The sequence below is a fragment of the Pleurodeles waltl genome, chromosome 4_2 (assembly GCF_031143425.1).
Source record: "Pleurodeles waltl isolate 20211129_DDA chromosome 4_2, aPleWal1.hap1.20221129, whole genome shotgun sequence".
Taxonomy (NCBI): Eukaryota; Metazoa; Chordata; class Amphibia; order Caudata; family Salamandridae; genus Pleurodeles; species Pleurodeles waltl.
Window position 1 is genome coordinate 810,878,219 of NC_090443.1, and position 26,234 is coordinate 810,904,452.

Below are 26,234 nucleotides of genomic sequence, written 5' to 3' on the forward strand. Positions count from 1 at the left end.
TTGCTGAACTGCTCTGGAGATGGGGAGTTCAGGTTTGATTGTTATTGTTGATGCCCAAGTAGGTAATTGGTGTGGGGGGCTGGCACTGCAGGGTGCACAGGGGGATGTAGGGAGAGGGACAGGAATGCAGGACAAGAAACACCGTGAACATATGTAAAACAACTATCTTTAAACTGATTTCCTGAAAGTACTGGAGATGGACACCACATCAAAGCAACATACAATCCTAACATATGAAAAGGAGAGGGGTCCACATTGCTATGCTACCGGAAATCCCACCTCACTAAGATCTAGGCCGACTGCATTCACAAACTTTGGCAGGGCAAATGTTTGCCACCACCTATTCCACGTATGCTCGGGGAGCACTGGTGTAGGTGTGGGCAGGAGTGCCCTTTGAGGCTACTTCAGTAGAAGCTGACAAAGAGAGTCGCTATGTTTTGGTGGAGGGACACTGAATATCTGGACTGCACGCTGTCCGACTATAACCCGCTGATACGGACTATGTAGACATTGGAGAATCGCCCACCAATCCCGACAAGGCACCTATATCCTAAAGCCATGGAAGACGAGGTCTTCCAGAATGCATTAGCAACCTGATGGAATACCTCACACTGAACTCGGGAACAGCCTCTACCAGGAGAACGGAGTGGGAGGCCTTGAAGGTGGTAGTTAGGGGCCACTGGCTGGGACAAACAGTGGGGATCCGGAAGGATCTTGAAACTGACCTTATCCGTTTGGAGACAGACCTGCGTAGGTGAGAATCAGTGATGGGTGTTGACCCGGAGGCCCCCCGACAGGTCTTAGAAACACGAGAAGCCCACAGCATTGCAATAGAGCACCTTTGGTGCCATGATTATAAAGCATACACAAGCAGGGTGCACGAAGAAGAGGGGAGGACGGGAAGGTTATTGGCCTGCTGATCAAACCGGAGGCAGGGGCACACCGATCACTCACTTGACGTCTAGAGATGAGACTCTGTATTTTAATATATATTAATGACGAGTTTAGATCTTACTACACTGCCCTATATAACTCAGCGACGGACACGGGCTCACTACAAAATCACCTGGAGGGCCTGAACTTGAGAACACTTACTGAGCCGCATAGCGAAAATCTTGGGGCGCCAGTGGACGCCCAAGAGGTGAAGGCTGCCATCAAAGTACTGGCGACGGGGAAAACCCCAGGAACTGATGGTCTCCTGCCAGAATTTTACCAAAGGTTCATGGGAGCCCTGTCGCCAAGACTTGAGATGTTTATAGAAGCCTATGAGAAGGGAGAATTGCCACCCTCCATCTGGGAAGCCCTGGTGACACCCCTCACCAAGCGTAAGCGGGCTGTGGCGACAGCCGGTGACTTTCGTCCACTCGCTATGCTCAACACTGACTAAGGTGCTCAGTAATGCGCTTGCTAATAGATTGCTTCCGCATGTGCAGACCCTCATCCATGAAGATCAGAATGGGTTTATACCAGCACGTAATACATCACAAAACTTACGGCTGCTATACTCATTACTTTACGACGACTTATACCTGCCAGACCCAGCAGCAGTGATAGTGTTTGTGGACCTAGAAAATACCTTTGACACAGTGCTATGGGACTACCTTGAGGCTGTGATGCTGCAAATGGGGTTGGGGCATGATGGGTGAGTTGGGTCAATTTACTTTACACCCACCCCACAGCAAGAGTAAAGACCGGGTGGACAATTTCAAGCAGTTATGAGATCTACAGGGGGACTAGACAGGGTTAACCACTCTCACCTTTACTATGTGCCATAGCTATAGAACCACTAGCAGAGAGTTTCAGGGCCATAGGCCAGGAGTGGGGTGTGCTCAGATGAGGTGTCCCAAACATTATCTCCCTTTACACAGACACCCTTATCTACTTACGGAATGGGTATGCCGTGTTGCTCCAGATACTGTAGGACTTTGGCAGACACTCAGGCCTACGGCTCAACAGACTGAAAATTAGTGTTTTTCCGATGATCGAAGGGGTGTCATGCCCACTCTCTAGCCCAGAAGATGTACTCTGGGCCCCCTGAACGTTTCGATATCTGGGAATCCTGATCTATCATGACTTGAGAGACCAGTGATAAGGCAATGTGGGTGGAGTATGCCGCGCACTGAGGGCCACAGTGGCTTTCTGGTGCACGTTAAGACTTCCACCATGGCACGGGTCACACTTTCCAAGATGATTATGCTCCGCAAACTCCTTTACTACTTTGCTAATCTGCCATTGGCTATTCCAGCATTATGGTTTCGAACCCTGGATGCACTCCTACAAGAGTTAGTGTGGGATGGGGGCGTCATCGGGTGGCACTGGCAACGCTCTGCCTGCCCCCCCCCACAAAGGGGGGACTCAGAGTACCTGACTTTGATCTGTATTACCTGGTGACCCAACTTCAGTGGCCGGTTTGGAGGCTCAATGGGTTGAAATTATCAGCAATCACCCTGGATGGAGAGACTACATGGGGAGGGATTCCTGGTCCGGCTACTTTGTGGAAGGCAGGTATCCCCCAGACCAAACATATCGGTGTCCACAGCCTTGGTCGCCTGGCCTAGAGCCCTTAAGAGAATGCGCACAACTGCCCCCTATGCCCCAGCCCTGCCCCTAATCAAACTGTCGCACTGCGAACCATGTTCCTCCTTTACCCCTGGACAGCTAAAAGTCTGGACAGAGGTGGGGGTGAAGACTATGGAGACTGCTACCAAGGAGGGATGCGGATAACTTTTGGGGATTTAATGGAACAGACATGCCTACCCCGCCGGCCAATTCTTAACATACGAGGCCCTTATATGAGCTCTGAAAGATCTGTGGGGTGATAGAAGTAAGGAGTACCCCATGGCTGAAGTCCTCCAGACCATGCAGACTACTAGGGGGGGGGGGGGGGAGAATCTCACTTGATCACGTGGATTTACTGAGAACTGAATGGGATGACTGAGTGGTTGCTGGGAGGACTGAGACAAAAGTGGGATACAGATACAGGCAGAACCATGACAGACGCCGCATGGGCTAGGACCCTAGCACATGCACACAAGTTTTCACGAAATACACACCTGAAGTACATACAGTGCAACTGGATCCATAGGACCTACATCACTCCACACAGAATTAACCGAATATATGGAGTGATGTTGGGGCAATGTCCCTGTTGGCACTTTATCGATGTCGCATGACCAGGGAATGCCCAACACTAAGAAACTACTGGAGGGTCCTTTCAGGGCTTAACGATGCATTAGACGGGCCTGTATGCTTATTGGGTCTTATGACAGGCCTTCTTCAAAAAGGTGGGGTTGAACAGGTTTGCCGACCTGGCATTGGTGTTAGCGCGCAAGAGAGTGGTGATGGCCTGGAAAAATAAAAATGGGCCTAGACTGGACACATGGGTAGCAGACATGACACACTGGGCGAGGGCAGAGGAAAGGGCACTAGAGAGAGATGAGAGGACGGAAGCACAGACGGCTAGCCCCTCTGTGGGGAGAGGTGGTGGACGCTTGGGAAACCCTAGATGCGGCCACAGATGAGGACTCTGTCGGGCCTCCAATCAATGAGGGTTAGAGGTATGATAAGCACACACTGGATGGAGAGACTACATGGGGAGGGATTCCTGGTCCGGCACACACCTGGTAAGGACCCCCTTTGCAAGCCCCCTTGCGCCACCCAGCCCTCCATGTGGGTCTACTCGTCACAGATTGGTGGGGGGATACATTGGGGAACGCACGGCACCGCAGCCTGGCGATTGCACCCGCACACCGTACAGTCAGGTTTGACACATCTAGGCAAGTTATTTGGTTAGTTTGTTATCTTTTGTACTGGGGGAGGGCTGTTATACGGGTTTAAAGGGATGCAACTGGTGGAAACTGACTCCCTGTCTCACAAGCATGCCACTATGAATCTGCGGCTCCTAAGACGCCTGCATTACGGACTACCACGTTTGAATATAGATTAGTACCAACCAGAGTTTGTGGTATTATAATGTATGAAGCAGTCACCCAATGATGGTATGGAATAGTGTGTGGTATGTCTGTCTAATACATTACGGCATCATGAATAAAAATATGTATAATTTGAAATACCAATAAATAAAAGTGTTAATAAAAAAAGATAGGTATATAGAAATCCAAACAATAGGTGAAAAAACTACGTATGTGTAAAGAGGGTGGGCCCTGCCAAAATTTACAATGCTGTTTCACTTCAACTCTAAGACGGGTGGTGCATTCTTCCTCAAATGATTTTCTGGCAACATGTGAGAATATAGACTTAAGGGTTTCTCGTAGTATGATTTTTAATTCTTACACACTAAAGTCGTAAAAACAATCAGATACAAGATGATATGTTTGTATGTGTGCGTGTGGAAAAACCTAAGAATAGTTTTCTTTATCTTTTAAGGCTGAAATTCTACACTCTGATACAGACATTAATATCACAGTGTTAAGTAATATTCGAAGAAGTCTTTTCCAGTCACGGGACCGAGTGACTCCTCCTTTTCGGCTCCAAGAAAAACAACTTGTAACACTCCAAGCCCAACACTAGATGGCCGGACCTGTGCATAGCATGTGTATCTGCAGCTACACATGCCACCGAACATATATATATATTTACAATGTAGCAAGACAAGATGTACAATGGAAAATATTTAAACATATAGAAACTACTAAAAGGAATAGGAATGCGCAGGCTTCTAATAGTCAGTTTTTTTTTTTTTAACATGAGTATCACTCCAACGCTATAAACAGAACAAAATCGTATTTAAAAACAAGACCTGACAAATGTCATTCTAAAGGACTTAATCATGGGTCAAGAATTATTTTTCTTATTTCTATATTAAAAGTATTTTTAAAGTCCATTTCCACTTTTGATTCTGAAACCAAATGGGTAGTGGGATATGTTGCCAATTATGCATATTTTTTTTTCTTTTCACATTTTTCTCCTCAGCTTCACAAGGGGCCCATTCCTTATAAATATACCCTCAAGTAGGTAATTAGAGTTAATTATAACACAACTGATTAAGTTATCCGATTAAGTTATTCTAAACGTACATGCATCACAGCATCTGGATAATGACCATGTGGTTGTAAAGTATATATTACCACGGTTCTAGTTTAGTCAGTCTATCACAACCTTTTTCATGTAGTTCTAATTCTCGAATTCTATAAATTTTAATGATCTATTCATGGATTTGACAATGGTGTCTGGTCAGTGTTTACAAACAGTACTTATATTTTTTGGAGCACAGGTGTTTCAAAATTAGCTTTCTAAGTTTGCCTTTAGTATTGACCATGTAATGTTTACAAGGACAGCTCAAGGCATACACCACATAAGTGCTTTCAAAAATGTATTTCTATGTAAATGCACAAGCAACGGATTAAATTGTTTCTGAAATGGATGTTCACTATAGATGATGAGAAACGTAAGGAGTGGAGGAAGTATCAGAGCTCAATTCATAACATACCTATGACTAGCCGTGAGCCCATGCAGTTTGTCTTTTAGATTGTTTGTACTGTACTACAACATGCTTTGCTCAATTTAAGAACAGTTTCTAACATTCACATTTTAGGCCTATGGGAGAAGACACATTATTCTTAGTATTTGCTTGTGCCTGGCACAGTGCTTAATTTGTAAATAAAAAGATGACGGTGCCCAAAGTCCTCCTCTGAAACTCGTGGCTGCTGCAATTAAATGTGCGAGCACAGAATACTGAGGAAGCGTAATCCCGAAGCCATCTCGGGCCTCTTCAATCCATTTACAGCCACTCCCTGCCCCTTCAGCTCACTCTTTCAGCTTTCTACTTTGTCTTTGGTGTCTTTTTCTCGCAGGAAGTGCTTGAGGCAGAAGAATAAGCCAAGGCCCACAAAAATAAATGCCAGTGCTCAGTACCGGAAACAACAAGCCCAAATTAAGCACTGGCCTGGCAGCACTATTGATGTTGACCTGAGTGTAAACAGATCTCTTGAACATTTTAGGTTACGGACTTCAACTTACACCTGCAGATGAACAGTGAAGCTTAACTTGTTTCCTAATAATAAAAAGTGAACGAGCAGAACATCTCACAATTGGCAGACTGTTCGATAATTTACAGCCAGTAATAAATGAAAACACAAATAAGCAAAAGAAGCAAAAGAAAGTAAAATGATTTGGGAACAAGAATGAAGAGTTTGAACAGGAGCATACACAAAAGAGAACTAGAGAGCAGAAACACTTGAAAACAACAGAGAGAAAACGCAGCCTAAACAGAAGTGAAGTTGGAAGCCAATGCAGCTGAGCACAGTAGGGTGCCTGATGAAGTTATGATAGCGGAGGGAGCAAAGGGGACATACATGTGAATTGTGGATAACATGAAGAGGAAAAAGCAGGCATTTGTGAAGAACCATATATAATAAAAATCCTTAGTAAATGCAAGAAACAACCTTTGTTAGTACAAGAATGTTTGGAAGAAGCAAACTGCACAAATGTTTGATTTTGCAAATATTATGCAGCCTAAAGCGACAAGACTACAACAGAAAGCTGAAAAAGGAAATTAATGAGAGTTAAACACAAAACGAAAGTACACAGAGAAAGGAGTAAGTGTAAGGAAAATAAGCTTAGGAACAGAAGAAACATACTGGGAGATGCATGGGAAAACAATATAATCTTTTGGGGGGTTACAATTTAAGTATTACAGTGCCAACGATTGATTCACGACAGAAACAGAAAAATGGTCCTGAAAACAATCAGAAAAGTTGGAAAAGGGAAAATAAATATGCAAAATATATACAAATTCCCAGCCATAGGACTGCAAAATGCAGAAGGATAGACATTCACTGGAAGCGGGCAAAGGCACCTTAGTATACATTATGGAAAAATTACTGCTAGAATGGAAATTGCCATTGACCCGAAAGCCAAGGCTGATAATGTAACATCAAAACAATTAACAAATGCTAAGAGCCAACCAGATTCAGAAGATTAGATATTGAAAGTATTTGCACATGAGAAATATCGTTGCTTACCAAAAAGATAACGTGAAAGTATGAAATGCAAATTTAAATGCCATAGGTAATGAGAAGAAATGATCTGTAGAATATATACGAGTATTCATGGTACTTGTGTAAAATATAGTGAAGTGTGTGAACATGGCATGTAAAACTCTAATAAACAGTTAAAAAAGTGAATTATATGCATCCTGGTACAACGAAGCAATTTATGGATTCTGATGATATTTACAAGTAACTAGCTTTTGCTTTCTGAAGCATTTCTACAGCTATTCTACAACACCAGCAACTTAACTCACAGCTTACATTTCTAAACTGCTTACTCTTTTCTGTGAGAGTCAAAATGACCCTAGCTCTTTTTCTTTTTTCAGTGAAACATAAATAGAAACCATATTCTCTAGTACTAGAGTGTTTTCTTGTGAGACCCAATAACACATCAGGTTTTGTAGATCATTTAAAAGAGGACTGTACAATGTCACTCCCCAAAAGGCCAAATACATGCCAGATTTTCAGGCTATGACCTAATGTGTGAATATTTCACATTTAATGTAACTGTATACCACTTAAACCCTTGCGATTATCTTGAAGCGCTGGCCATTAGTCAACCGAAAGATACTCCCTAATTGAAATATGTGAATGAAATACTGAAAGACATGTTAGATGCATAGTTTAGATGCATAGTTTATATGCATATAATCAAGCTCACAGGATTGGCTGTTCTGACCATACATATTATACTGATGAACTTAAAGAATTGTAAGGAACAATGTACACAAATACTGGACTGTGCATTACTACTACTTTAAACATATAAAGGCCTATTTGTTAGATAAGACGGTAGAGTTTGCTTGCAAGTGCATCCAGATGCTGACACTCATGACTCACCAAATCCAGTGGTTAATGGAGAGCTTGTTCTTGGTGGTGATGCAGGAACATTCTTAGGAGGAAGCGGTGGAGGGGCTGCAAAAAATATTTCAAAGTATCAACTCAAATAACTAGCATCAGGAGTACATACAAACATATTTCTTTGAACATCAAGAACTGATGAGTTAAGTTTACAATTATAATTACAGCATTACATGTTGTCAATAAATACATAAAATAGTTCATATGGACAGCAGGTCTGTAAATTACAGAGGATAAAAGCCTTGGCAAAAACTCTTCTTCATGGCGTGGCAAGAATGACTGGTGTTCCCGTGACCCAAAATCACAGCTCCTTTGATCTATATCAAAAATTCAACAATTACAATCCATAATATAAGATGCGTTAATAAAACACCTTGATGCAACAGAATGCCTTATTCATTGATTTGATTTGCTGTTTCCTTTCTATGTCAATTTGAACTGTGTTATTCTAGCCAAAACTAGTATTGATGAACCTCAGAGCTCTCAAAGGGTTGCATGTATGTGGGATTTGCCCTTACATCCAACTAGATTGAAATTTATGTATAAAATGGCATACTGTACTCCTCTTTCTCACAATTTCTTTTAACATCCCAGACTGTCCCACTTGAACAAAATAGTAGCTTCCTGAACAAAGAGGTAAAGTCTGCAAACATGGATAGCTTAGTTCCTTCACAAGGTAGGTAGCAGTTCCCTATAGCCATTTGGTGTTTTGGTAACTCAATAATCAAGCAATGATTGGCTTGATATGTGCCAATACAGGTGGATGGGGGCTACAGACCTGCACACTCTTTATAATAAACAGAGAAAAGAAGTTATCTCTATCAGGAAGGCCCAGATGAAATGATTCATCTAAAACCTCAATGGTTTTTCCATGTTAGTGGATTCCTCCATTTCCAGTATATTATACGTAGAAGTTCTTCTTTGGAGTTACTGGCAATAGTCCATGTTCAATATGAGTTTTTCAGCCATGCCAATTTGCGTACATTGTTTATCTAGGTGTTCTTTCAAGTCTTAACTGTAATATAAGTGCCAATCTTTCAGTCAATTGTTTTAGGCTGTCCTTCACTTCAAGTAGCAATGAGTTAATGTGATCATCATGTGAGGGTACTGATAACTTAGTCCAATGCCAATTAGGTATGCAGTATTGCTTACCAACAGGTTTAAAATAGTCACCCTGCAAGGATCATTGGTCAGTAGGTGTAACCAAGGAAGACCTGCAGCACAGAAGTAGAATCTGTCTTATTTGGCAGACCTTTTAAATACATAAATGTACACTCAACTGATAATCTGGTCATTCCTTTAGCAGATCAGGTGAACAAAGTCCAAACGCACCAACAAAACTTGCATGGAACAGTTGCAGGCATTATGCAATCCACAGAAGCAGCCTTCATCAATAACCCAATAGAAATCTTTCAGCTAATCTGGTGCTAGCATACCTGGCTGCAATTCGTTGGTCTTAGCAAGATCTCTCAGATGCAGGACACTGCCTGCTCCGTGTAAGCAGTTCCAGCATACCAATTTTCCCTTCAAGTTGTAAGGAATTTGCTATATAGGTCAAGATGCCCCATCTGAGCATATGGAAAGCAAAGGAGCACCCCACTGGGGCCAGGCATTCACCTCTCACGAGGAATGAAAAGATGGCCAGTATGTTAATGTAGCCCCCCAACCACTTGTTTCCGGGCATTTAAGACGACGTCTCCTCTATTAATCTCACATTAGATGCTTTCATCTACTTCTGTCTCCTTGTCCCAGTAACAAGGCCAGTAAAACCCTGAGCTTGTTCAACCCAGCTATACAAGCCCAGACGTAGACTAACAGTACATTTATTTCACTTCTGTTAGTACTAGGTATGTCTCGGGTACTGGTCTTTTAAAGCGATGTATCTAGCTACATATTCTAAATTAATGAATTCTGAAGTGTATTTAAAGGGTGCATACTGTTGCCGATTTGACATTTCACCATTAAGTAATCGATTTCCTGTGCTTGAGTTAACTTTGGAAGAATAAATATCCAAGTTGCACAGCCAAGCCTCATACTTCTGACCTGCTGGTCACACAGATATTAGGCTCAATTAACTCACTGAGACCACAATAACAACAATTAAATAATTAAAAAAACAAAGATGTCTTGGAACCTCAACAGAGTTTGCTTCTCAGGTGACAAAGCTTCAAGGAGAAAGGCAATGCACAATATGGCAGAAGAGAGACATGTTAATCTGCACTTGTTTATCCTTGTGTTTCTACCTCAAAATATAGGGGGGGTGATGTTGCATTCTTTCCCCATACCACAGAATCTGTGCACAGCCTACATGTTAAATAAACAGCAGCTCAGCTACCACAGTGGCAAACTGCAGCCATAGCAAACATGATAAAGTGCTGCCTGGCGCTACAAATTGGCCTGTGTAACCAACATCATGGAATAGGTAGAAGAGACAATACTCTCTAGCCTGTTCACAGCATCTTAAAAAGTGAAGATATGGACCAAGGCCCAGCACTGTAGGTGCTCAAGACCTTCAAACCTCACAAAGATAAATTACTCAACGAAAACATATTAAACATTTTTTTTTTTTTTAAAACTAGTGCCTATTTGGGAATAATGGTCTATGTAATGCTTTACACCATGCCAGCCATCCAAAATACCTAGAGATTCCATTGTCTTTGTCCTGTCATAAATACAGAGGAAGAATGAACAACAAATTTGTTAGATGCCCAGTGTCAGTGTTGAAGCAGATATGCTAATTAGAAATTATTAATTAATGTTTATGTGTTTCGATTAACAAAAGTTCATAGAGAAACTAATTGTAGAGAAAAATTAATGTGCACGTCTGAAAAAGTGCCCACGGGGAATGGCACCCACTTATACAAATTTATATTAAAATGATTACGAATGCTTAAAATAATGAAAATGTGTAATAACAATGTAGCCATAATGAGATGTATAACCTATGTTTTGCATTATATCGTAGAGTTAACTTAGCCGAAGTTGTGGCCTAGTTTAGCCAGGCCTCATGCAGAAGCTGAACTATTAGAACATGCTGGGGTGAAGTTGAAATGCTAACCTGACCCTGAACCACCCAATTTTAAAGTTTGCTTAGCTAGAATTTTCTGCAATGTACCGACAGACAGGAGATGATGGAATCAAATTGCTACAATTATGTGTAGTGTGGACGAGATGTACTTTCCCAGGACACAAACAACAGAGACACTGACTGAAGAGGAAGATGCAACATTTTCGATACCTAAAGAGCCGGATGATAAGGACATCGTACAGGGAACCAATCAATGAACTGAGAACGACGAAATACTAGAACTCATAGATGTGTAGAATTAAATATATTGGGTAGCGTCACACATGGTCATTAATTGACCAATTAGGGGGATGGACTGAAAAACTCTAATAAAAAGTCATGACAAGGGGCTAAAACTTCAGATGCAAGATGCGAGTTGAATGCTGATGACGTCAAGAGACGCGGTACGAGAATCTGTCATTGGGCTCATGCTCTTAGAGCCTGATGCGTTGCTGATCTATTGATGACCTGAAGATGAAGACTGACGTTGCTGATCCATTCCGGGGATAGGTAGCTATGACAATGTGACTGATTAACTGTTATGCCTTTTCTTCTAGGTACCAACTGGCTGTTTTATGGTTTTCTTCTAGCTAGATGTTTTCCAAATTCACGTTTTTCTAAATTGTTTTTGCATGAAGTCCCAACATGCTGATGCTAATCTGGGTTAGGTAGAGTTTCTTGGGTGACGTGGACAGTGACAAATGATTGACAAACTGATTGATAAACTTGCTATTAATGTCGATATATTCATTTTTGTTGGTTTATGCGGAAGCACTAGAGCACGTATTTTCTCAAGTTCTGATTAGATTGTGTTATTGGTGGTCGCTAATAAGCTAATTCTGAGCTGATTGAATAAAGTATCGAGTTAACCATATGCACTAGAATTGTAACTAATAGGGAAATAACTTAAAACTTATTTTGAGTTGTGGTTATTCATGAAATGTTAATATAACTGTATAATAATGATTCTCTTAGTGCTATTGATTGGTTATATTGCATATTGATAACATTGGTCACTACATGACTAGGATACTCCATGCGATCCAAAAGGTTCATCGGCCTACATGCGTCCCCTTGTAAGTTTACTTACTAAAGACCAGGCGCGCTAGCATTAGCATGCTTAGTGGTAATTTTTAGGTCTGGCCTCAGACAGATCTAGCTGTCTTGCCAGCCTGTTTTTTCCAACACATACCATACAAAAATACAGAAAGAGAAGCTCTCAATCAACACTTTCACCATAGGTCTGTCCAAATGCCACTCAAATAATGCTCTCTCCCATCATGCACAAAGCATAGATCAAATGACCTGCCCACTTAAGCCATTGTATCCCTTCACTTTGTGTGACTGCATTTTGACCTTATACATGTATACATACACCTAAAATGTGCTCCCCAAGAATAGAACTTTTGACACTTGCACTTCCCACTGACTGCCAGTCACTGTGTATATCAGGGTTTTACAAGATATACCTAAAATCATTAGCTGTTTCACCGCCATCGCACTCCTCCTGGCCAAGCGTAAAACAACACTACATTGGGGGTAGTAGACATCAACCAACAGCGACGGCTTGGCACCTTAGTTTATTGCGACACCATCAGCGAACTGTACACGTCTTTATGCCCCCCACTACTAGGCCGAAAGACATCTGGCAGCCCCTGCAGACTTACCTACTGGTGACGGAGGGCAAATGCTCAGACACTTGAGCAGTGGTACCACACTAGCTAGGAAATATACAGCTAGCGCACTTTTCATTATTCTCTCCCGAGTACCCCAGATTCCTTCACGCACGTCTGGTTTCACCGTTCCACGTGGCATGACTTTATTGTCCTCATTGAACTGTTCTGAACTGCATGTTAAACACATACAATTTTGCAATGATGTATGCACGTTATCTCCCCAGACTACACGGGTACCGATTGTCTACTTATCCTTTTTGTTGTAAAAAAAATAATAGAAAAAGCTTGGAAAAAACAATTTTCATAACACTCAGAACATGTATTGTAATTTACAATGTTTACTTCTCATTATAAACAAGCTTTGTTATATTTATTTATCCTACAAAAAACGAGCATAAGTAATTACAGCATGTATGAAAACCAGTTTTGGTGTATTCAAGAAGTCATATTTGTGTGCCTTTTGCATAACTTGATCGTCAAAATTTTAAGTATACACCACGGAAAAGCTACTATGATGCCACTGTACTCTTCTGTGAGGATCTCAGTTTATAATATGATGCAACAAGCTTTGCATCTCCATGTCTATTGTCTCTTATGTGAGGATCGCTGTAGTATAGCGCAACTGTAGCTTTCCTTCTTCACTGCACTTGTATGTGAGGACCTCTGTTGTTAGAATAGAGGAACTGTTCTCTAGGGACTTCTGTTTGCAGTAGAGCTCAACTGCAGCTTTCCTTCTCCATTGCACTTGTATGTGAGTACCTCTGTTAGTAGTATACAGGGAGTGCAGAATTATTAGGCAAGTAGTATTTTTGAGGATTAATTTTATTATTGAACAACAACCATGTTCTCAATGAACCCAAAAAACTCATTAATATCAAAGCTGAATATTTTTGGAAGTAGTTTGTAGTTTGTTTTTAGTTTTAGCTATGTTAGGGGGATATCTGTGTGTGCAGGTGACTATTACTGTGCATAATTATTAGGCAACTTAACAAAAAAAAATATATACCCATTTCAATTATTTATTATTACCAGTGAAACCAATATAACATCTCAACATTCACAAATATACATTTCTGACATTCAAAAACAAAACAAAAACAAATCAGTGACCAATATAGCCACCTTTCTTTGCAAGGACACTCAAAAGCCTGCCATCCATGGATTCTGTCAGTGTTTTGATCTGTTCACCATCAACATTGCGTGCAGCAGCAACCACAGCCTCCCAGACACTGTTCAGAGAGGTGTACTGTTTTCCCTCCTTGTAAATCTCACATTTGATGATGGACCACAGGTTCTCAATGGGGTTCAGATCAGGTGAACAAGGAGGCCATGTCATTAGATTTCCTTCTTTTATACCCTTTCTTGCCAGCCACGCTGTGGAGTACTTGGACTCGTGTGATGGAGCATTGTCCTGCATGAAAATCATGTTTTTCTTGAAGGATGCAGACTTCTTCCTGTACCACTGCTTGAAGAAGGTGTCTTCCAGGAACTGGCAGTAGGACTGGGAGTTGAGCTTGACTCCATCCTCAACCCGAAAAGGCCCCACAAGCTCATCTTTGATGATACCAGCCCAAACCAGTACTCCACCTCCACCTTGCTGGCGTCTGAGTTGGACTGGAGCTCTCTGCCCTTTACCAATCCAGCCACGGGCCCATCCATCTGGCCCATCAAGACTCACTCTCATTTCATCAGTCCATAAAACCTTAGAAAAATCAGTCTTGAGATATTTCTTGGCCCAGTCTTGACGTTTCAGCTTGTGTGTCTTGTTCAGTGGTGGTCGTCTTTCAGCCTTTCTTACCTTGGCCATGTCTCTGAGTATTGCACACCTTGTGCTTTTGGGCACTCCAGTGATGTTGCAGCTCTGAAATATGGCCAAACTGGTGGCAAGTGGCATCGTGGCAGTTGCACGCTTGACTTTTCTCAGTTCATGGGCAGTTATTTTGCGCCTTGGTTTTTCCACACGCTTCTTGCGACCCTGTTGACTATTTTGAATGAAACGCTTGATTGTTCGATGATCACGCTTCAGAAGCTTTGCAATTTTAAGAGTGCTGCATCCCTCTGCAAGATATCTCACTATTTTTGACTTTTCTGAGCCTGTCAAGTCCTTCTTTTGACCCATTTTGCCAAAGGAAAGGAAGTTGCCTAATAATTATGCACACCTGATATAGGGTGTTGATGTCATTAGACCACACCCCTTCTCATTACAGAGATGCACATCACCTAATATGCTTAATTGGTAGTAGGCTTTCGAGCCTATACAGCTTGGAGTAAGACAACATGCATAAAGAAGATGATGTGGTCAAAATACTCATTTGCCTAATAATTCTGCACTCCCTGTTGTGCAACTTCAACTCTGAGTCTCTTCTGAGGGAAACGGCTTGCAGTACAGTGCACCTATGCTTTTCATTTCCACTGTACTCATCTGTGTGCCCAGCTGTAAGCTGCTTAGTCACACTTGTGTTTAACAATGTTTCAAGCCAATAGTGAAAGGTTGACCTGAAGCCTCTTTCTATGTATATGGAGAATGTATTGAATACAATGGTTGCCAAAATGGTACAAGCCAAACTTACAACTGTTGCACACCCCATTACACGTGAATCATAACATACATACTCATTATTTTAATAGCTTATTAACTTCATATTGCATTTAACATTGCCTTATAAATGGCGCATTCAAAACCAGAGCTACTGGCTTTGCCAATGTTTGTTGGAAAAGGAGCTGTTTCTTTGGAATTCTTTATTTGGAAAGCTTTCGGGGGCATAAGGCCCAATGCTGTATCTGAGAAACTCTACTATGGCAAATTTTATTTGGGTGGCTACTGAACTGTATTGTCACATTAACAGGAGGCAATTTTCTAACTCTCAAGGTGATTTAAAATGTACAGCTATTTTTTGTTCACTCTTTCCTTCTGTCTCTCTGCTGGTCACATGAAGTCGGGTGAGTTTAGAGAGGACACTTTAGCTTGGGCTTGCCGTTTCTGTAGGACAGTGGCAGCCGCCAAATATGTCAAGAAGGGGGGTGGAGGGTGAGGGGAGGGGGACGATCAACGACAGGGGAAACATTTTTTTTGAACAAAAGAAAAGAAACCACTTACCTTGCACCACCCATCACGGACCACCTTGATCCTCTTCTGGTGTCCCAGCAATCGCTAGACACCAGAGGCTTCCCAGCAATCCTGATGCTGCTTACATGCTAAACACAGCTTGTAAGTAGCATCAGGATTGGTCTGAGCGGCAGTCACTGCCACTCAGACACAAGCCTGGGGTCTGTGCTGTTTCTCCAGCCCGGCTGTGTATACAGCCGGTTTGGAGAAACATAAGTGCGCATGTGTGTTTGGCCAGCCTGAAACAGCTTGCCAAATACACTTGCGCACTCTACCACTTTACCGTGGCCAGGCCCAGCCCTCCCTGTACCTGCTGGCTGAGCCAGCAGATAAAAAATGAAAAATAAAACAATAGCAAGCTATCATTATATTTTTCATCTGCTGGCTCATCCAAGGGGCGATGCCCCTTCGCCACTGCTGTAGGAGTCCTATTTCTGAAATCATGCTGGTGAACTCAATCTCACCCCTTGCAGAACACTGCTCCTCACAAAACCAGTGAGCAGTACAGTGTGGTGTTGCAGACAGAAATTTGTAAACAATGGCGAAACAAAAAATCATTATAAATAAAAAATAAAAAAATAAAATAAAAAAAAAACTAATGAAAACCCATGAAATAATTAGCCTACCAGCCATGGCATGGCAGTAGGCTACCTTTCATGTAGGATATGCACATGGGCACTAGAAGCTACAGTTACTCAGTGGGAAGAGAGTCAACGGATGAAGTGGGCTGACCAACTGAGCCTTGGTGTATGCTTTGGTGGGCGGATTTAAAATGTGGCAAATTGGGACCACTGAATGACGTGGAATGACCAAAGCCCCTTTATGTACGTGTGCGTGTATTATTATTTAATAATGGTTGTGATACAGGAGTCTGGCCAGGCAGCTAAAGCAGTCTCACGGCCTGATCTAAAATGAGAAAGGTACAACATGAAGACAGAATAGATAGGCCTCTGGGATAAAACATATTTCATTATCTAGTAGAAGTCACTGGGATGAGGAAGTTAACGCATCTCTGAATTTAGGAAGAAAAGGACGCAGCTTTTAGTCCTTGGAAAAATTAAGTTTCCCACATGCAAGGAGCTTCAGAGATAGCCTAATGGCTTCCAGGAAAGATTCTGAAAGTTAGAGGCCAGAACAAACAATGCTTGGTTTGCAGTTTTTGCTTCAGTGCTCTTGGTGTTTTTACCAGAAAGTAAGTGTTGCTCCTCGTGGACAGAGATCTGCCAGCAATGGTTAGTTTTTCATGTTATTTTCTCACCAGGGGATGACCAATGCAAAGGGGTTGAATAATGTGTGATGATTGTGCAGTATTCACTTAGTCAGAACACCTTTAGTGGATTTGAATTCTAAGATTATGTTATTAATTGTAGGAATGAGCCTGTCACACAAAGACTCTTCAAACCTCAGCACTATTGTGGCTTTCATAATAACTGCACTTGTGGTTTGTTTCTGATGTAGCTCGCTCTTATGTACTTTATATTGATGTGGCTCTCAAGCAACAAATCTACATTTTCGCAAACAACCCCCGTAATTTATTATCGTGTTTAATTTCTTCGTATGCGTGCATGATACTCAGGTAAATAACTGCGGTTTTCTTTCTAGCGCCCAACAGCAATTCAGGTGTACAATGTGCATCATACAAATGATCACACATAATTATATACCACCTTTCACTTTACACTCAATAGGTCTTTTAATTGTCAAAAACCATAAGTGTTCAATTTATTACAACTTTACAGCCTAGTACTAGGATTTGTGTGGGGTGATGTGTTTGGTTTTCTTACTAGTGATTATGCTACTCTGTAGTTTTGTTTACTTTAGGTTACTGCTCAGATGGTTCTACAACTGCTTAGGCGATTTAATGATAAGAATGTTTGAGAACTGACAGGTAGCAACTGATACAAAGCACAATACATATTATTAAACAAGTTACTACTAACCTGCTGGATAGGACGTCGTGGGTCCTATATAGGCGCCACCCCACTGTGCTAATGTCAGTTTCTTTTCACAACTTTTCATGCAGGAGCCATGAAGAACAATGACCACTGGTGCATCAAAACTATGGCCCTATAAAGGAGTCCCTGTCCCTAGAAATCAGTTTGCAGAGTGGGGAGAATGGGTGGGTCGGTAAGGAATCTGCAACAGAATATTGTCTCTACCAGATAAGGTGCTGCCGAAGGTGAGTAACTTGTCCCTTTGCTAGAGACATCTAGTTGCAGATTCCTTACCTTAGAATAGATACCCCAGAACTACCATCCTGTAGATGGGTCTGCTGACTATGATCATACTAGAAAGTCCTGCAGGACCAAACGGGCAAAGTGCCCATCCCTACAGATCTGATTGTCCAAGCAGTAGTGTTTGGTAAGATGCCACGTTGCTGCCTGACAGATGTCCAGGACCTGAACTCCGTGTGCTAACACAGTGGGTGCAGCTTTAGCTCTAGTAGAATGAGCATGTAAACCCTCCGGTGATTACCCAATGCGCAGCATATTTTAATGCAGAGTACGACCCATCTGGAGATGGTTCTCTCTTGCCCTGTCTTACCTTTCTTCGTACCCATACAGCCAACAAAATGTTGACCATCCTCCCGGAACACTTTGGTACGATTAATGTAGAACACCAATACTCTTTTTGGGTCCAGGCGGTCGGATCTCTTCTCTTCCTTAGAAGGATGTAGCGGGGGGAGGGAGTAGGCAAGGTGATGGATTGGCCTACAAGAAAGGGTGTCACCACTTTCGGAAGAAAGGTGGCCCATATGCAAAGCGCCACTTTGTCAGGATAGATGGAAAGGTAGAGTGGCTTAGATGATAATGCCTGCAGCGCACTCATCCTGCAGACAGATGTAATGGCCACAAGGAAGGCTGATTTCAAAGTGAGAAGCCTTAGAAAACAATTGTGGAGAGGCTCGAAAGGAGCACACATCACGAATGTCAGAACCAAATTCGAATCCCACTGGGGCATAATGAATGGGGAAGGAGGAAACATAATAAGACCTTTAAGGAACCTATTTACAATAGGACATTTAAAAAATAAGGCTGATCAGGCAACCATAATAAAGAAGAGTCTGAAGACAAATAACCTCTGAGAGAGCCCAAAGCAGTGCCCTGTTGGGCCAACTGAAGTATAAACAATAGAACCTCGGAGAGGGGCAGAGAAGGGGTCAACAGACTTGTCTGTAAACCATGCCACAAATTTCTTCCAATGACAGGAGTATATCTGCCATCTCCCCGGGAGAGAAGGAGCACAGAGAAGCGCTGCCACACTCCACGCCCTGGCAGTGTGCTGCATGTGCTCTTGTCTGAGGGAAGCAGCTATCACACTGCTGACATCTCCCTGTCCGCTCGGACAGGGGAAGGAAGGAGGGAGAAGGGTGAGCTGTCTCTAGGCAGCACACAACAGCTTTGCTGTGCCTGGAGCCAGTAGGCTTGCACAGGAGTGGGATCACCATGTGGTCTCAGTAATGGAAGCACACCATCAGACAGGCAGGGACAACTGGGTCTAATGAAAACATAAAGCATGGCCAGAGGTGACCTATTTTAAGAGAAGAGTCGTGGTGTGAGGCTGTTTGTTTAAAACAAATGAAAGGAAGCATCTCTGGAAAGAGGGAGCAAAGCCACCTATTTATTATTCTCAACTTGGGGCCAGGAGAGCCCCAAAATCTTTTTCAAGGGCTCAAAAAACGGCAGTGTGCTCCTCGTGGTGCCCTCGGAGTGGGCAGGGAAACCACCAAAGTTTTAAATGTCATTTGAGGGTAGGAGAGAGACAGCCCAAGATATTTTTTTTTAAAGTCTGCCATAAGTCTAGCAGAGGGTAACACTTTTTCATGTTTTCAAGTACTCCTGAAGCTTGTGCATTTGCACAGAGGCTCAAAAGGGCGGGGACCCCAGTTGGCTGGTCCTAAAACTGTAATGGCAGCAGTGTAAACAAAATCATGCACAGAAACCTTTGCAGACATCACACTTAAATGTATGATTATTCATTCAAGGACTGTAGAATGCAGGAGTGCTGATATAATGGTCACATTAAATAGTCAAGAGCTACTTACTTCCAGCTGGAAAAGGCCGCGATGTTATCGTTGGAGACTCTATGCTAGAGTTAACTGATTGAACAAGACCCCATATTTCAGGTTCACCTAAAGAAACTGAAAACAAAATATCGATTGAGACATGAATAATTAATATTAATCCACTGTGTATCAATATTGTGTTCCTTTAAAACCGTACTCAACCGTTTCTATACTGCAAAATTTAAAAACAAGCAAATGTGAAACTAGGCACTTAATTTGATAGGTTTCATAAAACATAAGACTGTATATTCCTCCTTTTATTACCTAGTACCTCAATTAGGTTAAAGAAGAGTGTAATTATTTACTAGTGTGACAGTCCCCCAAGCTGCTCCTAGTACAGTTCCTTTTTCATCATCACCATTCACTCCACCACTGGATAAAAAAAGTATGCACATTCTAGCATTCTAAATTTTGTAGAATACTGCATGGCTATAATTCTTTTGGAACCAAAAGAACAAGTTACTTACCTTCACTAATGCTCTTTCTAGTGGATACTCGAACTGCAGGTTCCTCACCTTAGCATACTCCTCAGCCACCAGACTGGATACAGAACCTTTTGCCAGCAATGCTTCCACACTCCACTAGGCGGCTTCTTGCTGGCACCAGAAGCGATGGAGTGGAGCTCCATACAAGTGTCACCCCTACACGCTGATGTCAAGTTTCCGTCTCATCTCTTTCTGCATCCTCAAACACACAGTGTGAATAATTCTTGGTACCACTGTGCAGATTCCTAACTTGGGACCCTTTCAGATGGAGGCCACTCCTTAGAACGGAGAGGTGGGAGGGCAATGAGAAATCTGCAGTTAGAGTATCCACCAGACAGAGTGCTACCAAAGGTAAGAAACTTGCTCTTCTCATGGATACCTTTAACTGCAGATTCCTCACATTAGAATAGATACCAAAGCAGTACCTCCCAATGTTGAGGGTGTGTGGAGAGGACCAACAGGTCTTGCAGGACCAAGCAAATGAAATATCTTTCTCACCAAACCTGGCTGTCAAGACAGTAGTGCTTTGTGAATGTGAACTGGCAGCAGCCTTGGCCCTCATAGAATTGGTTCTCTCGACTTTCCAGGGGCTGCTTCTTGGCCAGTAAGTAGCAAATCTTGATGCAGAGGTCAATTGTCTCAACAAAGTCCTCTTCTGCACAGCTGTCACTTTCGTTGCTCCGAAAACCCCAGAAAAAGGGTGTTTCCTTGGTGCTAGCAATACAAAAGCCTAAACCCCTTTTGGAATCCAGTTTATTAAGTCTTGCTTTTCCTTGGAAGGGGTCAGGGAAGCAAAGAAGGCTGATATAGTGATGGGATTGCCCAACTTGGAAAGGGGCCACAATGTTTCGCAATAATGGTGTCACCAATTTGTCTGGTGAAAATGATTGTGTTCGGTGGCTGTACTGATAGTGCCTCATGTTCACTCACCTGAGGAGCTTAAGTAACCACAAAGAGGAAGACAGTCTTAACAGTTAGGAGAAGCAATAAGCCTCTATGCTTCGGCTTAAAGGGTGTAAACATGAGCAATGTCAAGCCCAAGTTAACTTCCTACCGAGTTATAAAAAAAAAACGTTGGGAGGGAACTAATAAATCTGATCACAACAGGTGATTTAAACAAGAACAGTAGATCCAGTAAACACAGAAAAAACAAAAGGGCTGGCAAATAATATTTAATTTTGCCCTCTGCAAGGCCTTATTAGGGCCAGACAAAAACAAAAGCACAACTGCTGGCTTTGCTTGGAAAGGGTCAGTCTTGCAAACACCATACCAGGCTACACATTTTACCGAGTGCCCAGGATAAACAGACTTTGTGGAAAGGCACATGGAGGCAAAGAGGACATCCTCCACTTCAAGCAGCAGCTCAAATGCCGTCAACTGCCACCCTTCAGCCTCCACGCATGGAGGTGTAGGTTGTGTAGATTTGAGTGAAGGACCCTGGCCTTCTGCTGAGACAGAAGATCCTAGAGAAGTGGTAGCTCGACCTGAGGAAAAATGCTCAGAAGTTGGGGTACCCGGCCCAGTTCAGAGCCAATCTGGGTTTAGTCACTCCAAATCTATTTTCAGAACACGGACCAGGAGAGGGAAGGGCAGGAAGGTGTACCTATGTCTTTCAATCAAGCTGGAATTCAGCTACTAGTGAGCTTTCTCACCGAACTCCAACTCGCAAAACCATTGATAATGTAAGATCTTGACAATGGTGGAAAGATCTAGCCAGGATTTTTCCCACTGTTGGAAGATATCTTCGCCACCTTGGAATTTGGACACCATTCGTGATCTGCCAATCTGAGTTTGCTTAGCTAATCCGCTTTGGAATTCAAGTCAAGTGGTTTAAAACTAGGGAAAGGCCCTGATGCCTCAACCAATCCTAAAGGTGCAAAGCCTCCTGGCACAGGGTCCCACTCTGCAGTACTACATGGTGGTGGGGTTGTCAATTAGAACCTGCGCCAGCCCCTCCTGTGATGGACAACAGTAAAGCCTTGAGTGCAAAATGATTAGCCTTGAACTCCAGCTTGATATGGAGCCAGGCTTCTGATCTCCTCCTCCCCTAAATGACCTCCCCATTCCAGTAGTGACCCGTCTGTCACCCCTTTTAGATTTAGGTAGACCAAATGCATTTAAGCAACCATCACTGCAAATCGTGTGCAGGCTATTCATAAAGCTGGATGGTATTCAATAGATTTTTTCAGTGTTGTGCCCACTCTGACTTGAGATTCCACTGCAGAGCCCACATGTGCGACCAAGAAGATGAAGGAGACTAAGACCAAAGAGCTACAGAAATGCTCTTAGACTGGATGTGGTGGAGGGAAGACCTTAAACTGCAGTGTATCCAAGACAGCTCAAATGAACGCCAACCTGTGAGAAGGAGTTCGGTGCAACTTCAGCTCATTGAATGTGAACCCTAAGGATCTCAAGCAGTTAGCCATCATCTGGAGGTGGTCTACAACTGACTGTGTAACCCTGCCTTCAACAGCCAATTAGCACAGCAGAGGAAAATTTGTATCCACAACTTTCAAAGGTGTGCCACAACCACCAGCATCACTTTCATGAACACCCGAGGGGAGTTGGTGAGGCTGAAAGGAAGCACTGCACACTGAAAATGCTTTTGTCTGACCTTAAAACACAGGTAACGTCTGTAGGACTGCAGGATCAGTATATGTAAAAATATGTTCTGCAGATGCAAGAACATCGTCCAGTCTTCCAAGTTCAGAGCAGCCGAGATCTGGGATAGAGTGAACACTTTTAATTTGTCCTTCCGCAAGGTCTAAACTCTCTCCTCTTTCTGAGACCAACCCCCCCTCCCCAATAGCATGTGTGGAGAGCAACACTCACAATCTTGATTCTGGACTTAATGTTGCTCTGGTGTTGTTGGACCTTTCAGCAGCATTTGATACAGTGGATCGTAGCATCTTGCTTTACAGGTTATAACACCTGGGAGTATTGGAATCAGCCCTAGACTGGCTAGGTTCTTTTCTTGAGGGACGAGAGCAGGTAATCTAGATGAAGTCTTATGCCTCTGGAGCTAAATCATTGACGGTGGGGGGGTGCCTCAAAGCTCCTCACAGAGCCCAACTCTTTTCAACATTCATATGAGACCCCCTTGGCATATTTGGTTGATTTCTTTCACATCAATGTAATATCAAAAGAAGCATTTGACCTTTGATTGAAGGCTTTACTTGAATGGCCTGGGGCTAATAAATTACTGTCAAACCAAGACAAACCTCAGAACTTACTGTTTGGTTGGAATCCCTTCCCCAGGCGGCCAGCAGCATGGCCTAACATTGTTCACCACTCAACGGAGGTGGCCAAAAATCAGAGTGTTATGTTCAGCTTTCAATTATCTTAGAGTGCCCAGGAGGCAGGAGTAGTTAATTCATGCTTATGGATAGGTGCATGCTCAGGACATTTCTCAACTTCCTGCCTCATGATACACAATTTACTATGGTCAAGACTTTAACTCACTCCAGGTTGGACTATGCCAATGTTCTGTACTTCGTTCTTCCTGAAAACCTGGTTCAACATCTACAAGTAGTACAGAACATGGCACTTTATAAACTTCTAAGTCTGTGTCTGTATTTCGGCTGCGTGAAAAGCTTCTTTGGTTACCAGTTCACAAGCACTGTAAGTACAAGGCTCTATCACTGACACATCAAGCCCTACATAACAGACCTGCATACTTGAATGAGAAGATCAAGTAATATAGATCAGGGTGGTCAGTGCGCTGTAACACTAATATACTGACAGGCCCCCATTGAAAATAACAGCGAAGAGGGGGGAGAGGAGGGGGCTCTCACACGGTCAGGTCAGCTAATATGTGGATTCAAATGTCTGGGTATTTAAGATCCATTTCATCGGAAACAAGATTAAAGAAAGAGCTGAAAACCTATTTATTCTAACTATAGGGATAGTAGGACGCCCAAACAATGCCACTATGTACGTTTCTGATTGCCAAAGTGACAGGACACACTGGGAGTAGCCACACGCTATATAAGAACTATTCATTCATTTGCACCTCCTGTAATAAAACAGAGAGATGCTCCTCTGAAAGGTAGGTAGTTGGATGTATATTGTGGGGGGTGGGGATTCTGGGAAGTAAAAGAGGGGGCAAAGCCCTGCTGAACTACTCGTATGGCTCATCTGTTAGACAAGATGGTAGGAAATCTCAATCCTGCCCCCACAGGATGGGTGTGCTCAGCTAAGGGTAAACCAATGTGGCTTGTTGCCTGTTAACCACAGAGATTGGTGCTGAGGGAACTGATGTCCCTGCTGGCCTGTCAGACCCACATCCCTGACCTCAAAAGGACTGGGGTGACTGCTGCAGTGGTTGGATGCATCTATGGCTCTCTATGCACCAACCTCCTGGAGTAGCCTCTAGATTTTCTGAGCTGATGGCCGGGGTCAAGGACCCCGCTGGACTCAGCTGTTATTAAAATGCTCCAAAGTCAAACCAGCTTTTCAGCCTAAGATGCGAGCCATCAAACGCCATATACTTGAGCAAGCCTTGTATATCTCCTGAAACCCTGTGTAATGCATCCATGCATGGAAGCCAGGAACAACTGCAATTATGAGCAAATTGCCTGACCCACGCAATCATCAGTAATAAGGAACTCAAATCACTTATTTGGCCAGATCAAGAATTGAAAGGGTCAGAGAGACCCAAAGTTCTTCCAGGACCACTGGCAGAATCTCACTGCCCATGTCCCAAAGGTCATGCATGTAGTAAGTCAAACAGGCTGCACTGACTGATCTCAAAGCCAAGCTTTCCAAGGAGAGCCATTGTTTTCCAAGCTTCTCAATCATCTTGGTCTCCCTATCTGGATGGGTAGTGAGGAATGAATTGTGTTTCACCGCTGCTGGTTGTAGCCTGAACCACCAGGCTCTTGGGGTAGGGTGTTTAGTGAAAAAAATCAGGCTAGCTAGGCATCGGTCTGTGAAACCTCACCACAAGCCTATTTACTGGTGAGCAAGAACAAGGCTTTCATCAAGTTGTAAGTGAGGATCTTGTTACAGGGAAGCAACTGTTTTGGTCTCAACTGATGGCAGGTACAACTCCTGGACCGCAGCAGCCCATTGGACCAATTCTGCAAATGATTCACTCTTTCATTAGTTAAACCCTGTATCAAGGGCGGTACTAAGCCCACTGGCCTTTTCTAAGTGCATGTAAAATTGTCATCATCATATGCAGGGAAAAAGCAGCATCCCATACCCTACCATCATCTTCAGATCCCACTAGTGGTATACCATGCTCAGATTCTGAGGAAAAAAAATAAAGGAGTCTCTGCTGGTCTGCCAGCCCTGGTAGAGGCTTTGGTACAAAGTCAGGTTGATATCTGGCTGAAGTTGATTCAAAATCAAACAACAAAATCAGCACTGGATCTTCTTCCAGCAGCTGTGACGTTCGTATCAGTGCAGATGATGAACGACTCAGCACATATCCTTCAACCAGAGTAGACATACATGCCAGCATCAGAACAGAACCTGGAACAGGTCTCCAAGGGTCGGATGTTGCTGCCGTGGAACCTGCCAGCAGGAACCCGACTAGAACTCCCTTCTATTCCTTTGGGTCTGAAGGTGCGAGAGTGTGAGCCGGGAGTGCACTGAAAATCTGCAGCATGGTCTTTCCAACCGCTTCAATTTGCTGCAGCATTTCCGATGACCCAGGAAACTCGAAGTCCACTGGGATCAGTGAGGGCATCCGCAAAACGGCAGGGGACCCACAGGCAGACCAACATACATCATGAGCCCTTTGCGTCTAACTCTTTAACATGGAGTAGTGGGATAGAGTTGCGACGCTTTGCCTTTTTGATACTGGACTTCAATTTGGACTTAATAGAGGGCTTTGCGCCCATGAAGTAGACCTCTTGCTAGATCAGCCCAGGGGGCAAGACAAAGTCTCCGCAATGACCTGGAGGGGGACTTATGCGAAGGCTGAAACATATTGTTGGCGTTGTTCTACTTCACTT

The 26,234-nt window shown here is 43.1% G+C and overlaps 1 protein-coding gene across 3 annotated transcripts in view; it reads right to left on the minus strand.

The window, feature by feature from the left end:
• The window catches only part of SGIP1 (SH3GL interacting endocytic adaptor 1), a 933,552-nt gene that overhangs the window by 318,918 nt on the left and 588,400 nt on the right, over positions 1–26,234 (minus strand). For all 3 annotated transcript variants that reach the window (XM_069232486.1, XM_069232484.1, XM_069232485.1), the window contains exons 11-12: positions 19,766–19,861; positions 7,851–7,925 (exon numbers count right to left, since the gene is read on the minus strand). In XM_069232486.1, coding sequence (XP_069088587.1) covers positions 7,851–7,925; positions 19,766–19,861 — 171 coding nt within the window. The remainder of the gene's footprint in view (positions 1–7,850; positions 7,926–19,765; positions 19,862–26,234) is intronic.